The sequence below is a fragment of the Anas platyrhynchos genome, chromosome 1 (genome assembly GCF_047663525.1).
Source record: "Anas platyrhynchos isolate ZD024472 breed Pekin duck chromosome 1, IASCAAS_PekinDuck_T2T, whole genome shotgun sequence".
NCBI classification, from domain to species: Eukaryota; Metazoa; Chordata; class Aves; order Anseriformes; family Anatidae; genus Anas; species Anas platyrhynchos.
The window spans coordinates 7,120,090-7,136,870 of NC_092587.1; the positions used below are offsets into that span (position 1 = coordinate 7,120,090).

At 42.1% G+C, this 16,781-nt stretch overlaps 1 protein-coding gene across 5 annotated transcripts in view; it reads right to left on the reverse strand.

Moving 5' to 3' along the window:
• The window catches only part of BEND7 (BEN domain containing 7), a 46,435-nt gene that overhangs the window by 10,978 nt on the left and 18,676 nt on the right, over positions 1-16,781 (reverse strand). For 3 of the 5 annotated variants that reach the window (XM_038185333.2, XM_013098771.4, XM_072024136.1), the window contains 5 exons: positions 14,920-15,042; positions 12,238-12,503; positions 7,239-7,464; positions 3,048-3,167; positions 1,154-1,213 (listed from right to left, as the gene is read on the reverse strand). In XM_038185333.2, the coding sequence (XP_038041261.1) occupies positions 1,154-1,213; positions 3,048-3,167; positions 7,239-7,464; positions 12,238-12,503; positions 14,920-15,042 (795 nt within the window). Of the gene's footprint in view, positions 1-1,102; positions 1,214-3,047; positions 3,168-7,238; positions 7,465-12,237; positions 12,504-14,919; positions 15,043-16,781 lie in introns of all 5 variants that reach the window. The other 2 variants (XR_003498054.3, XM_013098772.4) reach the window with 2 other exon arrangements.

Consider the following 16,781-nt stretch of genomic DNA (forward strand, 5'->3'; position numbering starts at 1 on the left):
AAAGCAGAATTTTAAAGTGGATTTTTTTTTATTATTAGCTTTCCAAGTAGGGAGCTTTTCCATCCCTAATTCTAGGAGATGAGCCAAACATGATAAATAAGGATGAAGCTGGACAGCATCTATCATCCAGTGATCATGATTTCAATTAATTTGGAAATCCTCGAGAGAATACACCCGACAGAGAGAGGTACAAAAAGCAGACCTATCCCACTCATTTGCTAGAATTCTTTCAAATTATTAATATCACCGAAAGCTAGAGCAGGATTTATGTTATCAGACTGAAATAATGTTTTACAGGATGAAGCAGACAGGGCTGCTCATGAATGCAGTGCCTTATTGCCTGGTTTGAAGTGAGAAACTAATCAGAGGATAGACTAAATGGCTCAGGGGAAGGCAAACAGAATGGAAAGCCTGCCCCTTGTCTCTTAAATACTTCTGCTGTTCAAATTTAGCACAACTCAGTGGTGACTAAAAAGTTGTTTTGTGGTTTCTGTGAAATAAATAGACCACCTTAAGCTTTTCCCAGATAAAGCCTGTGCATCGAAACAAACTCGAAACTGATTTAGATAAAGCAGCATGAGCAGCCAGCAGGGAGACACGGCTGCTTAGAAAGTCTCAGATCAATCTAGCGTAATGCTGGCTCCAATTTATTCTTCGGGCACCTCAGCCCAAGCCCACATGGCATGTTTCGGGGAGCAAGTGTAGACAAAGCTAAGAGAGGGTGACTGGGGAGTAGGGAAGTGAGGACACCTGCTTGGGGGGTTTTGGGTTCCTAAAAACAGCGTTTTGCAAGATGAAGGCTGGGAACATCTTTCCCCTAAGCAGCTCAAACCTCCCTCCGTAACTGCCCTCCTCTCCCATTTTGGTCTCGGCGAGTTACCCACAGCGCCGACAATTTTAGAAAGGTTTCACAATGAATAGTTCACATTTGCATTGTTCCCACGCTGCCAGGTCTAAATCAGGCTAAGACTTCTGAGGGCTGTGAGACTGTGCTAGCAATCACCCCGTCTTTCCCTTGGCCCTGTGGACTTCCTTAGGGATCTCTTAATGGGCATTGTAGGAAACAAAACAGACAGAGATGGACCCTTATTATCTTATTCACCCTCACTATACTCAGCCTGGCTTATTTTTCTTCACAGTCTTGCTCACGTACAAAGAATATCCTCTGCTTCGATTCTGCCATCCCAAGAAAGGACCAGAGATGGAAGTGGCCCTGTTTAAAAGGCAAAAGCAGAAGGGCATCGTCATTTTAATTAGTACCCTGCAGAGGCACCAAGAACAGCAAATAAAAACGGACAAAGGAAAACAAAAATCTAAACAAAATTAGGTCAATCCTCTTCCCTGAGGGATCTTCTGCAGACAACCCAAAGACCCTCCTTTCCCCACATCCCACGCTGTGCAATTCACCTTCCCAGAGCCTGACATTGCACTTCCACCCTTCTGCCCAGGCAGCCTTTGGAAGGGGCAGAAATCAGTCCTGTTGTACACCCTCAGTGAGCTGACACTGCCTTTAAGGAGATTACCTTGTGTCCCTCTCTCCTCCCACCCCAATGTGCACAAGAAGCCCTTTTTAAGGCTAGTGGTGTGCTGCTCTGCTCAGGGAAGCTCGTGCTACTGAATTATTTGTATTCCCCCCACTGCCCTGTGGTGCTTCTGTCTCTGGGTGCTCCTCATTTTCTTTAGTTTTATGCTTTTCCCTCCTGGCATTAACAGAGCTGTGGATAAAGAATTCCGATGCCAGCGTGTGTTTGGGCAGAAAATGCTGGTTCTCTGACACACGGAGCCAGAGAGAAATGTCTTTGCCTTTTCCTGCAGTCTATCTCACCTCCCCATAACTAGTGGGACCACTGCATCCCCTGCTGAGCCATTGAATTTCCCATTTCTCAACCCATGGATGCTAACAGGCACTTAATTGTGGTGAGGGGGAGAAGGGAAGAGGGGAAAAGGCAGGCAGGAACACATGATAACGGTGAAGGAACATGTTTAAGGACATTGGCACAGGTGATGCACCTCAGACAGTGAAGTCAGATGCTCCAAGGGAGAGATGGGCAGGACATATGACCACAGGAGAGCCTTAAGAGACACCAGAAGGGAAAAGTAGGAAGCATGAAGAAAGCCCCTTGTAGGACAGGAGGCCTGAAGATGGGAAGGAGACTAGTTCATGTTTGTAAAGTAATTAAACAGCTCTCAATCAGCGATATTGCTTTTGGATTCCTGTGAACTCCACAGGGGATTTTGGGACTGCACATCACTGCAACGGAGAGCTCATGGGCACGGTGATGACCTGGAGGCTCTCAGGGTGGATGCTTCAAACTGTGCCTTCCCTGCACGGGGAGCTGTGTCAGGCCGGTCCCAGGCTGTCCTGCACGTTCCTCTGCAAAGCTGAGCAGCTTTGCTGCAAATCCCTGCCTAAATTACCTGTTACTCACTGCTGGCACGCTCACTCCTATGCTTTGGTAGGTCCTCACAGGCACAACCAGCGTGGGATGGGGTTTTTTTTGGTACAGTGATGCTGGTTCTTTCGCAAGGAGTGTGAGAAAACTCCTCTCTCCTTCCAGAGACACAGAGTTTGGAGGGAAAGGTAACTTGGGTTATGTCCTAACAGTACGGTAAGTGGCTTGGAAGGCCAAATAACAGGGAATTTAACAACTTCTACCCACAGCCCTGGCTGGATCAGCTAGTTTATGACTCAAATCCTATAAAACGCTGGGAAGAATGCTCATAGATACATGGGTTAACTCTTAGGTTGCCCTGTGTGGGATCAGGAGTTGGACTCAGTGATCCTCGTGGCTCCCTTCCACTTCAGGATACGATTCTAAGAAGTTTTTGGTTGCTAATGGAAAGAGGTTGGAGACGACATTGAAAAAGATTTTTAAAAAGCTGCAAAGAGTGCTCCTAAATGTGTCACCCTGTACTAGAAACCTGCTAAAAGCTGAGAGGTCAAATTTTTATAGAGTGACCGTGTACAACAGTTACAGTCACCAAGAAAAGGCTCTCAGGTTTTAATTTTACACTCACATGGTTTTTCTTTATATTTTTATACATACCTGAGCCTCTTTTTAATCGTCTTCTTGCCAGTTTAATTTGATCCTGAAGAATCTGGACCCAGTCCCTGGGACCAGGAAGTTTATCCACGTGGTTCGCCGTGCAGTATTTTTCTGTGAAGACTGAAATAAAAAGACACCAGGTTTTTCAAACGTGCCACCACAACTGGGGAAAGGAGGCTGAAGATTACAAACAAACTGCATCAAATCATCAGCTTAACTAAGAGCATTTCAATGGTCAAGTCTAGGATTGCAAGGACAGGGTCAAACTCAATGTTTCACTAAATAAGTACTTTGAAACGAGTCTCCAGATGTGGCAGGCATTTCTAAATGCTGCCTTCCATTGGGTATAAGTAGAGAACTGAACTTCTGGTCATTTGGTGCCCTCTCAGACTTGTTTCTAAGTCAGCAAGCAAGCTGTTGAATGACACAGGTCCTAGCACCGCAGAAATCTCGACAGTTCTCATACTGCCAAGCTGGATGAAACAGAACTTTTATAAAGCTACTAAAAAAACAGATTTGATTGAGAAAAATAAATATCATATAGGCCTAGTTTTATATTTTTGTAAAAATAGTACATGTATGAACAACATAGTCCTTCATTCCATATACAAAAGGAAATTCTGTGCCATATTTACAACAAACCAAACAATTTAGGAAATTATAAATGTAGCGAAACTGATGCAATTGATTTTCATCACACAATCGAGGTGTGTGCAAAGGCAACGAGAGCAAAAATAGAAAAAACGCCATGGCTGTTAGTATTGCTGTTGTAGTCCTGGGCTTAGTCCTCAGAGCCAACTGTCCACTAATGACCAGCAAAGAAAGAAAGAAAACTGGTCCCAGCTGAAGGAATCTGTAATCCTTGGGAAGAAATGTCACACAAATAGGGTGGAGAAGCACGCAGCAAAAACTGTCCATTTCAGAATCCTTATACACAGACTTTTGAAGCAGTGCTAGCTGCTAAGTACAAAGGGACCCAGAGTAATCACACCCTCCCAATTCTTTTCATGTTAACAACTTCACAAAACCATTGCATTGAAGGCATTAACAATATTTTTCTCTGCAGCCTGGCCCGACTCAGGAGGTTTCCCAGATAAGTCAGTACAGCCCCGTACATTGCCAGTGTCCGATTTGCAACACTTCACAAGCTCCTCGAAGGCAGAAATGCTCTTTCCTTCCTGAATTCATACGGTCCCTGATACAATGGGAGCCTGACTGATGCCTTAAGACTCCTACTTCAAACGTGGGAGAGAACTTTGTGTTTGTGACCAGGGCCTGGGGACAACGTGGGACACCAGGCTGTCCTCAGGTCACCCTCCACATGTGGAAGTGGATTTTTGACTATTGCTCGCTGCTGGCTGCATGAGTAAAGAGGGTACAGCAGCCTCGGAGAGCAAGAGTGGGAATGGAATAGGAAGGAGGCAGACGTGGGACCTCACCTCTCCGGTCCATCTGAGCTGTACCTCACTGTGCCATAAATCTCCCCAGCAGATGTGATCACAGCTCATTACTTCTGCAGGAGCAGACCTTCATGCAGGGCTGGACTTCTCGGCAGGAACGTAAAGGAAAAAAAACAACAACCACTTCTGATCTGTCCCCCTCCCTCCTCTGAGCGTTAAGGGAAAGATTGATGCAGCTCACAAGGGAAATTGATTGCCCGGGAGAAGCACTGCAACTGATTCAACAAGTGCCACTGAATATCCAAAGTCAAAAGGGAGAATTTATTCCTGGCTAATCATCCTGTTACAGAGGTGTTAAATTACCCGTAAGGATGGCAGTTAAAATGTTTTCAGACAAGGAGAGCAATTTTCAAGCAAACAGTCTCTCCTTTAAGTTCCCTGCTCATTTCTGTCATGAATGTAGCTTTTTTTTCTTTTTTTTTCCCCTACGTTTGTGTCTGTGTCATGGAGAAGGACTAAAAGCGCCACTAAAGGATATCTGGTAGAGGAATGTCCTAATGAAATAATGCAAACAACATGGTGTTGTTCTCATGGAGATTTCATACTGGCTCAGTCATTTCTTGGAATAAATGAAACCACAGTGCTCGATAGCCCAGCTCTTTGAGGGGAAAAACGGTGCCATTGGAGCCAGGCTGAGTAAAGATCCTCAGATGCCCTCAGCATCTTCCTCCATCACAGCTTTTAGGACGGGGCTCCCCTACCAGGGATCACGCACTAGCGTTTGGGCAATCCTGTAAATGCCACTAAAGATCACTGTTCTTACAGCGGTACCTAGCAGTACCACCACAGACAAAATTCATCTGTTGAAACTCCTCCTCCTCCCTTTCCTCCTCTCTGGGGCCAAGGGAAGAGGTTAAACCAAGCTTCAGGATTTGCGCTGGCAACATGAGCTCAGCTGCTGACAAACACTGATCTCTGCAGTGGGTGACGACTGCTATTTTAACAGTGCCACTGCATCAACTCAGAAACATTTTTTCTTACAACAGTGCCACTCCAAGTATTTTATTTTATTTTATTTCTTTTAAGTAATTTTGAACTCCTTTCTCTTCCACTTAACTTATTTATTAAAGCTTTTAGGGAAGAATGAGATACAGATGGAGTGAATTCAACTGCAAATTTTCACAGATTATTGATCTCTAGAAAAACAGGTAGTGTTTATAATTGAACCCTAATTATAGGCAGAACTGTAAGAAAGCCTGCCAGAAACTCTGCAAGATGCATTAGCACTATGACATAACCACTTTATTACAGCATTGCACAGGTTGAAAGGGACTCCTGGACGTCTCAATGTCTAACCTGATGCTTGAAGCACACCCAAGTAGATCATGATGCTCTGGACCACGTCCAGTCAAATTCTGGATACCTCACGGGATGGAGATCCTGCAGCCTCTCTGAGCTCCCGTTCCACTGTTTGACCACCCTTGTGCTGAAAAAGCTTCTTACATCACGTTGAAATTTTCCCCTGTGTCCAATGCCTCTTGTGCCTCTGAGAAGAGTCTGACTCCATCTTCTCTACTCCATCCCGCTAGGTAGCTGTGGACAGCAATGTGGTTTCTCCTGAACCTTCTCTTCTCCAGGCTGACTGAAACAGTTCTCTCAGCCTCTTCTCATTTGCCACCTTGCATATCTGCTTCACCACTTACCTGTTTCAGTCCTACAATAGTCCTGGTGGCCAGCCACTGGACTCACTCTAGTATGTCAAGGTCTTTCTTGCATGGGGAGGGGGCCTGAAGCTACACACAGCACTGTCTGCAAAAGGTCCCCCGGCCTTCTTTTGCTGCCAATGTGATTACAGAAGCTCTTCTTATTGTCTTGTTTGTCCTAGATTACCAATTTGTACCTCAGGACAAGTCAAAGGCCCTAGAATAAGCCCTATTTTGCAACACAGCCTTTTCGTAACCTGGGTATTTTTCTTCTATATGCAATTTCATACAGTCATAGAACATCTTGGGTTGGAAGGAACCTTAAAGATCATCTAGTTCCATCCCCACTTCCATGGGCAAGGATCCTACCCACTAGATCTGGTTGCCCAAAGCCCCATCCAGCCTGGTCTTGAACACCTCCAGGGTCGGGGCAGCCACAGCTTCTCTGGGCAAAACAGTGTTTTCCTAACAGTGGAATCCAATCCAAAGTCTCTGATGTAATACCAGCTCTTTACTTGTTGTGATCACAGTGTTTGACAGTAGATATTTCCTTCTGGAACCCAGAAGGCAGTGATTGCTAACAAAAACACCCGGCATAAGGTCACACCAACTAAGAACCTTGCTCCCAGTTCAACCACCACAGCTCTTATGAGCATCAAGCTCATCTCTTGGCCCCAGTAAAATCTTCCCCTATCTCTCCCCAGTCCAGCCACCAACTATTAAACTATTTACAGAGCAGACACAGTCAGATGTAGAGAAGCCTCAGAATTTTGACTGAAGACGAACAGTTTCGCCGTCATTATGTTTTCAACGTTTCCTTGTGTCGCTGATATCCAGGAAATAAGAATTCTTAACCAGAACACAGAGATTCCAACCTTAGAGCCTGACTTCAGAAACTGGGATCATTGGCTTAAACTTAACACAAGCTGTCCCTGTAGAATCTATTTTTAACAAGTGAATGAAAGGGAATAAAAATAAGACTGCATGTTTTAATAGACCTAATGCACGTCAGGAAGTCTAATCCCGTTACATTCTCCTTAGCTGCAAACGTGGTCTAATTACACATACGAAAGTAAGCAAAAACATACCTTTTATTGCACCCACAATATTTTGGTCTAGTCCTTTTCGGTTGTCATTGAGCCCTCTTTTCCTTTTGCCATTTGGTAAAGAGTTAGCCAAAGTCTTGTCATCAAAAAATGCACAGACCAGCTTCCTAAAGAGCAGACTTCCTGAGCGAGTGTAGTTTGATAATATAGAGTCCAGCTGAGATTTCGGCATGAAGACGTCAAAGCCTTCTGCAAGTTGCACTTCTGGCTACCAAAAGAAGATGAATGTTTTAATTAAAATAGCATTCAAACACATTATTTTACTTCAATCATGCATCTGGCGAGATTTACAATCACTTCAATAATCAAACCATGCATCTTCTTCCAGCTATTCAGCACCCCATTCAGCACCTACTTCATTGAAATCAAACACCATCAGTGAATGAGAACCTTAAAAGGCAAATCAAATAATCACACTTCTGTCTGGCCACTGTAAGAGTTAACAATCACTGACATTATTTCAAGGCGTACAGCTAACAAAAAGAAAAGAGATACCTTTCAATATTGGATACTAATTACAAACCAGAGGATCATCCCGGAGCAATATTCCTATACAAAGCTTTTTGGACATTTATCTCCCTGTTTTATGGACCTGTTTCACTGCCAAATGATGCAGATTAGCATGCTGCGAGGCAGCCAGGCGCTTCCAGGAAGGACAACGGCAGGGCCAGCAGTCCATTCCACGCAGCTTCCCAAGAGAGCTTCTAGAGCAAACACAGCCCGTGCAAAGTAGAGGATGACTTAGAGGTTGTCTCTGTAGCCAGTGCTTGCTGATTAGCTACTTCTCCCTCAGTTTCATATCCCCCAAACGCAGCCTCAGAACAGGATGATGTCATATGCATAGATTATTTCAACGCAAAACAAAAGCAAACAACAAAAACAACCAACAACCCTCTGTGATAAATCACAGAGATTTATGTGACTTCCAGAAAGGGAGGTGGAGGGGATGAAGAAGGAAAAATCATGCTGTATTACACACGACTCATCTCAAGCACACTTTGGGCCAAAGCAGACAAAGGCCTTTGAGGAAGTCCCCTCTCTGGGAGTTTTTTTGCTGCCCCTGTCTGTACAAATCAGAAATTACACGAACATTTATAGCATTTTCTTCTATGACTACCATGTGATGCTTCCACAAGGTGCCTGTATGGAAAAATTGTATATCTAGAATGAAGATGTATCGTGAAAAGAATATATGTTTTAAGATATTATCTGGAAGCTGGAAAGGGATAAAAAAAAATAATTAAAATCTGTGGTCATGATGTGAGCAAATAACAACATTACAGCCTTATTCATAACAACTTGCTCTTTTTTTTTTTTCCTTGCATGAAAATACATTCACCAGCGAGGGTGTATTTTCAAAAACGTTTACAGAACAAGAGCAAATGCCAGCCTGCATCAAATCACCTGCAAACTTCTTGAGTCTAGATAGAAGAAATGGCTGCCACTCGCAGCAGGATTTGGCTGTGTAACTCTTTTCCCATGGATTTTTAAAATCAATATCAAGAGAGTTACAGCAAGCAGTACTTCCAAAGCATACACAATGTACATTGTGTGATACACATGAAACTGGACATCACACACATTGCCTTTGGAAACCAGGATGAACATTCTTAAAATATGCAGATAGTAAGGAAAAAGTCGGAAAAATGCATAATATTTTCAGCTTGTTCAGGACAAAAAGTTTTTTGTCCGTGTTACTCTATTTGACAATCATCTGATGTAAGTGTGTTTTATATTTTACTTCGAAGTTTCTGGTGACGAAGAATTTCAAGCGTAAATAAACGTGGGCCAAGTTTACTACTTGGGAAAAATTCTACTTCACGTTAATCAAAAACCAGAATGCAGTTGTCATGGTGATGAAGGTATCCTACCCTATTTTTGCTACTTTGGTCTTGGGTCTTACAATAGCAATTTAAGATGACCTCGATGATACAAGCAGGCTAGAACAGACAAGTCATTCTCACTAATACAGCCGCAAAATACAGTTGAGACCTCACCTCTGCATCATCATAAAGGAGTCAATATTACTTTAGTTTTGATCTTTTTATATTAAATATATTAATTTCTATGTAAGTGAAAGAATTTGAGGGAAAAATACTGATTCTTGGTTTCCTTTAGTAGCAAATTGTTTTTCAATCCAAGACAATCAGTATCTAATTGAACGCGATGATCATTTAGAATGTGCTTTCTCAAAAGGAAAAGCATTTGTTATAATGATCCTGGCCTAAGAAACTGGTGTGTAAACTACTCCTGTACAATGAAATAAATAAGAGCTGAATACCAATGCTAGAATTAGCAGGTAGCGAATTAGAGTTAATCCTAGACATTTCAGTAGGTCGTACTATTTAGATTAGAAATGATTAAATTATAAATGAAACCTCCTAACAGTAAAACAAACACAAGAAAATTTATCTAGTAACAGATCATTACGTTTAAAAAATGGGTTATCTGATTTGTGGGCCAGATTAAGGGTTGACCTCACTGAGCCAAACGCAGACTTTTTCCATCTCCATAAGCAGCAGTGTTTCATCTTAGCAAATCTCAACTAACTGCACTGGTTTGGGTCACGTAGCCCCATTTTTATATAAATGAAGCTGGGATCTTCATTTGAGATGTTGACAGCAAGCTGAACACGAGCCAGCACTGTACCCTGGCAGCCAGGAGGGCCAACAGCACCCTGGGGTGCCTCAGGCACGGCATGGCCAGCTGGGCGAGGGGAGGGATTGTCCTGATCTGCTCTGCACTGGGGCGGCCTCACCTCGAGCTCTGTGTGTGGGTTTGGGTGCCACGGTATCAAAAGGACATAAAACTATTATAGAGTGTCCAAAGGAGGGCTACAAAGATGGGGCAGGGTCTAGAGGACAAGACTGGGTGACTCAGGTCCCTTGGTGTGTTCAGCCCCAAGCAGAGCAGGCTGAGGGGAGGCCTCATGGCGGCCTGCAGCTCCCTCACGAGGGGAGCGGAGGGGCAGGCGCTGAGCTCTGCTCTCTGGGGACAGCGACAGGACCTGAGGGAACGGCATGGAGCTGGGACAGGGGAGGGTCAGGCTGGTGTTAGGGAAAGGTTCTGCACCCAGAGGTGGTTGGGCACTGGGACAGGCTCCCCAGGACAGTGGGCACAGCACCAAGCCTGACAGGGTTCAAACAGTGTTTGGACACCACCCTCAGACACATGGGCTGGTTTTTGGGTGGTCCTCTGTGGAGTCAGGAGTTGGAGTCAATGATCTCTGAGGGTCCCTTCCAGCTCAGGGTGTTCTAGGATTCTGTGATCATCTTAAAGTTCAATAAACGTTGGAAAAATAACAGCGGCAGCAGCATTTGTGTATGACCCACAACGCATGCAATATTGTAAAGAGAACGCTAATTTATGGTGCCGTGCAAAATGTCTTTCAGTTTCTTTAAGCACTCAAACATGCTGGTTGTGAGCACGCTAGAGATGCTTAGGACTAAATAGAAAAACATAATACCACCATTCAGTCTGAAAGAAATGACTTTATTTAGCCTTTTCAAAATGTTTAAGGTCACATTTTATTTTCACTGTTAAATATATCTGTTTTCAGAACTCGACTGTTTTCTTTCCAAAGGCAAAACAAAATCAATTTGTTTGTCTTGGGGTTCTGGCTCTGTAAATGTATTCAAACAACTGCTGTGGCAAACGGGGGCCAAAGCACGGGAGGGCAGATGAAGATCTGATTTATGAACCACATGCTTTCTGTTCTTTTTTTAAGTTCAAATTGGCACCTACAAAGGATTGTGTCCAGCAATGAAACACATTCATAAGGCCAAATTAAATTCCATTGCAAGCACAAAACTGTTTTCAAAACTGTGTTTCAAACTGAAAAGAGTGCCACAAGCGAAGACAAATTACAAGCAGAAATCACGTATTGGAGCTAAATGACAAGTCCCTCCCCAAACACATTCCTTCAGACATTATTAAGCATCATACAACAAAAGCTTTGAAAAAGCATCAAACTAGTTACTTTATATCACCACACAGACTCTATGGCATGAGACTGCAATCTAATTAGTGGTGTGGCTTGCATCTATATAACTGAATTATCATGACTACTCTCTTTTATTATTAGTTCCCACTTTCAGAAAGGTAGAACATTATCTGCAGCATTGTTTTCATTTACGCTTATTGATACTGAATTTAATTATGTTTTTCTATCTCACAGTACTTAGGAAATTGGAAACTGCCTTCTCAAAATTAAAAATGTATTAGAGAAATTAATGATCAGTTTACTCATCAGTGAACTGTTCAGACTACATCTGTTTGGTCATTAAACAAAGCCAATCAGCCACCAGATACATGAAATTTCTATCAATGCATACATGTTATGTGAATCAAAAAATATGCTTACTGCTATTTTATATGTGACAAGTACATGTTTTAAAAGCAGCAAATTTGGGCCCCTTTAATCGCAGGGACATCATCAACAGTGCCAAGGCCTTTATCTAGCAGCCACAGCAATGAAAACTGAAGAACCCAATTCAAAGACAGGTATGAACTTTATGGAGGCAAGGAGCCCTCTGAGGTCAGCAGGACCAGCCAGGCATTCAGTGAAGCACATCTAGGCAGGATAAGGGCTTATGTGTGGACTACTTGAATTAATCAACAAATAACAGGGTTGTGAATCGTTATACACAGAGCACTTTCCACAGCTCCTGATCTCATGGTGGCTCTTGGCAACAGGACAGGTAAAGAAAAGCAATTTTCCACTGCAAGCTCAGACAACAGGAAGCCTTGAATTCAAGACCAAACTTCATGTTCATGAAAAACAAAAACAACAACAACAAATACCCAATTTTTTTAATCAGCCCTCTCCATGTCGAACTCTACTGCCTCCATCAAATCTACCCAAGTCTTTCTTGTTTATTCTTGTGAGAAGAGGAAATCCATTTCAAGCTGACACGAGTACAGATTCTCCCAAATTAGCGCTTTAAACACATGTGATTCAATGTACTGAAATATAACTTACATCTGATGAAGTTGATTCAAGGATAATTCCAAATCCTGAAACAGGGGTTTCTGAATTTAGGGGAGGTTCAACTGCTTGCAGATTTGATCTTTCAGAGTTTACTGACAGCTTCTTTTCATTCTCTGCAGTGCTGGTTTTCTTATTCATGGTAATTGGTTCAACAGTTTTGAGGGGTAGTTTTTTCTTTTTATTCCTCTTTCTTGATATTGTCGACTTCTGTGCACAAATCAGAGGAACAGGAGGCTGCTGTCTGTTTTGAGTTCCAACTGAATGAAAAAAAAAGTAATGAATTAAATTTATAGACAAAGAAACATGCATAACCACACAGACACACCATTAAACTACAGGCATACTGAACTCATCTTCTGGATAAATGGTACAGTTTTCAGTGCTGTTTGTGCATGTGGAACAGTTACATTTTATCACCTTTGCATAATTTTCCAATCTGTACAATGGGGATAATGACACTGAGCTCCACTATGAGGAATTTCAAGACATATTGATGAACAGTTTTAGGAAAATCAGGAATACGTGGCTCTTCCTCCTAGTGTCCACTGGGTGGTTAGTGACATAAAAGGCTCAAGCAACGATTAATTTGTATACTCTTGAATGACTGAGAATCTCATTGTCTTTGAGCATCTTTTCTTGATAAAATAACACAAGAGCTAATGCAATTACAGTTATTTTTCTGAATGTAGTCACCAAGTTAATTAGCTCAGCAAGAACATTTCAAGTACCATTATGTCAAGAATGAGTGAAAACACTATTCAATAGTTTAATTTCTAGGAAAAAAAACGAACCCCAAGTTGGATCAGTTTGTTTTGCTCATACACAGAAACTGACAGGTCATGTATTACATTTGAAACCCAAGAGACCGTATTTTATAATTATTGATATTTTGCATTTTCTAATATCCACTGTCATTTGTATAAATGAAGGCACCAATCCTGAACCCGTATCAACATGACCGAGTCCTCCAGCAGAACACCATGCAGATACAATGACTTGTATTAATACTTAATAAGATCAAGGGGAAAACCAAAAAAAAACTACTAAAATGCTAGACATCTATGTTTCACCATATGCAAATCAAGCTCATTCAAGCTATAAGTGAACTACTAAGGGTTCTCACCTACAAAACTCAGGGAAAAAAAAACAAACCTTCTGATACTGTTTATTAAATTATTTCTGTGGTATTTAATTTCTAGTAAGGACTCACAGTGCTGTAGTTTATAGTTTATCATTTAGACAGAAGGGTGCGTGAATACCAAAAGAAGTGATTACACTTTCACATACACATTTGCATTTTCCATTTTTTCTTTTATCAACAAAAATACCAAACTTTTTTTTTTCTCTGCAAAACCATTTTTTCCTATGCACGCCAGAAACTATGAACCTGGTCTTTTCATCAAGAGATTCACTAATTAACAAAGTTTTTATATTGTAAATACATAATGAATAAGAAATGTTCCTGCTATTGAGGAGCCAGCTCTTCTGGCATCAACTCCACAAGTAATTTTTAATCATGCACGTAATTTCAATAAAATCAGCACAACTGTGTAAAGAAATCCCTATCCCAGAAAATATTGTAAAACTGGGCCTTCGTGTACTTTGTAAATTGACGACTTTTTGAAAATCATTTTCATTTGAATCAAGAGATATTACAAAACCTGCCTGATCCTCCCCTTAGCTCACTAAAGCACTACACACTGTGGATACAAGGAGTTTAGTCAGCCCTTCACTCCACCCATATTTCAGGTAATTGCTCAACGCTCTCTTTTCTTACAGGGTTGTTATCCAGCTGCTGTAAGAAAAACCTCCATGGATCCACTCCCTATCGCTCACAATGGATGGGGAGCTCAGCTGAAAAATCTCCAATGCCTTCAACTCCTCGTTAGTATTAACACCACCATTTACGAAGCACAGAGGCTGCGAGCTTCATGGCAGCCTACAATCACCCACCTAACTCCCAGCTGCCAGTCTCGTTATCTCTCTGGCTCCAGCGCTCTTCTAGCTCTGCACTGTTCTAATTCAGCTCCTAACCTAGCAGAAACCTAGCCCCCAAAGTCTTCACCCGTGAACAGATTTCGGCTAGTTCAGCTAGTAGAAATAGCTTAGTACAGGAAATGGTAGACCAGGCTGAAGAAGGGTGGAGGCCACAAGACGCAGCAGCTAGCTCAGCTTAGGCTATTGCAGAGCTGCAACTTGCAAGATCTTTGAATGAAGAAGTGCTATCCCATAACTTTGGGTTGTCTTCCAAACTTGTTTTGGTTTTGTTTATCTTCCCTTAGATTAGTGGACTAGGTAATAACAGGCAAAGTAGCATTTGGCACCTCTGAACAAATCCACACAAACCAGGGTTAGTTGTGGCGTATTAACCCACCTACTCATCTCCCACTAGTAGAGTGTCTAACCGCATTATTATTTTTGTAATTCAGCTTCAAAAGGTTCTTACAAGTTCACATCCCATGTTACAGAAAAAGTAAAAATTACACTTCCACACAGCCTGTGAAAATTTGACTTTGAACAACGTGTCAAAACCCAACCAACCAACCAAAAATAAACAGTCCAGGTTGCCCAGGTTTTGCTGAATGTCCAGATAGATTTCTGTCTTAACAGACTATTTTTCCTAACAAGAAGATGCTAGACATGGACACAGATGGATGGGACCAGTCTTTATACCTGCTTGAATCTGCATCAATTTCCTCATGGTCTTGAGCTCTTGAAGGATAGCCTGTAGAGTTGACTGGCAATTGCACGTGCAGCAGCTTGGTCCAATTGATGAATTCACGATTGGGATTTCTCCTGAAAGAGAGAGGAAGGAAATACGTGAGAGGCGACAGAACCCCTACAAACCCACGCAAACAAAAAATACCAGCGGGAATCCGAAACTGTTATCACTATACCTGATTGTGAAATTAGATCCAAAGCAAAAGAGCAAATAATTTTCACCGTGGTCCCTTTTAAGAGGAAGAGGATGCTAAGTTTTACCCAATTACTAGCACGCGCAATTATATACAGTAAAGGATGCAATGGTACATGGGCTGGAGAAGACTGCTCGGAGCGTGAATACAATGCACTCCTCACAGCGGGGCTCTCTATTGTTAGGCTAGTTCATCTTGAATAACAATAGCACCAAACCTCATTATAAACACACTCACTTTATCACACACAAAAAAGCCCATCTCCCAGAGCAGCCTTACAAAGAATGAAGACAGGCTGCGTAATAAAGGTTTATACTGCACATTAAATGAGGGCCTACGGATGTTTAAACTGCTTGAATGTTACATGCGATTCTTTGCCACACGAAGAATTGAGAATGAAAATAAAATCCTCTATTCAGAGAATGAGACACGCACACAAAAAAAAACAACAAACCAAAACAAAATGGAAAAAAAAAAAAACAGAATAGAAAAAAAAAATCACCAGCAAGAAAAGCTTTCAGATTTCCTCCTGTTTGCTAGTGTGGAATTGTTTTCTGGGGCATGTTTTCCAGCACTCTGACCTATGGGATGGCTTTTCCATAGTTTCTCCTTGAAGATTAATATAGTAGTTCAACAGATTACCCTTTTCTAGTAATTCTTACTACTGTTTAACTAAATTCACATACTTTCCAAATGCTGTTGTTACCTGCCTTGCCTTCCGAGAGTTTGGCACCGTAGGTCTTGAATTAGGCTGTAAGAGTTCAGAGTTCTCCAGCTTTACCTGAACAGTTACATCCCGTGCTTTAGTTTAAAATAGTATATGCTTTAATATTGCCAATAAAAAATACAAAATCCAACCAAACACCTAGCAGTGCCTGCTTGCAGCTGAGGCCAGATGGAACACACCTCCCTTCGTTTCAGAAAGCTCGGTGTCATTTAAATTGATGGCTGTTTTACTGCTCATCAAAGCATGCAAGAGGAGGGATGCTCATTTTGTGAAGACACACACAAATGGATCTAACAAAAATCATCTCCCTTGGTGTCACATGTGGTGGACTTCAGAGAGCGTGTTTCCCTTTTTCTTCCATATCCTGACAGTTATCAGGTGCCCTTTTATCATTACTTAGCTAAAGCGAACATAAGCAACTCATTTAATCTTCGCTCGTAAACCCTTCCATTTTTCATTATTACTTTTGCTTTCCTCTGAAGCCAAACGGGTTTATTAATACCTTTCTGGGTTTGGTTTGCATTCTTTTCATCAGGGCTCCGGTGAGGTCAGACCCACGCACATCCTCTGACTTCAACCCTCATTTTCAACAGCTGAAAATCTGGCCACTGCTAGGCTGGTCCCACCCTTTCTTAGTTCTTCCAACGTGCCCCTCATTCCTCAAAATTCCCTTCCCAGGTACTTATTCCTTGTCCCATTCAGTCTGTCAGACCTTACGTGTCATTTATCAGACTTAAGAAAGCCGGTGCTTTTTTCTCCCAGAGGTGAGTTACTTCCAAAGCTAAACTGACACATCACTTAAAGGTTGCTCGTGTCTTCTGGGTACCACTCTCCTCCTTTCCTCACCTATTTTGATTGTCCCCACTACTGCAAATTTAGTAATCCACGGACAA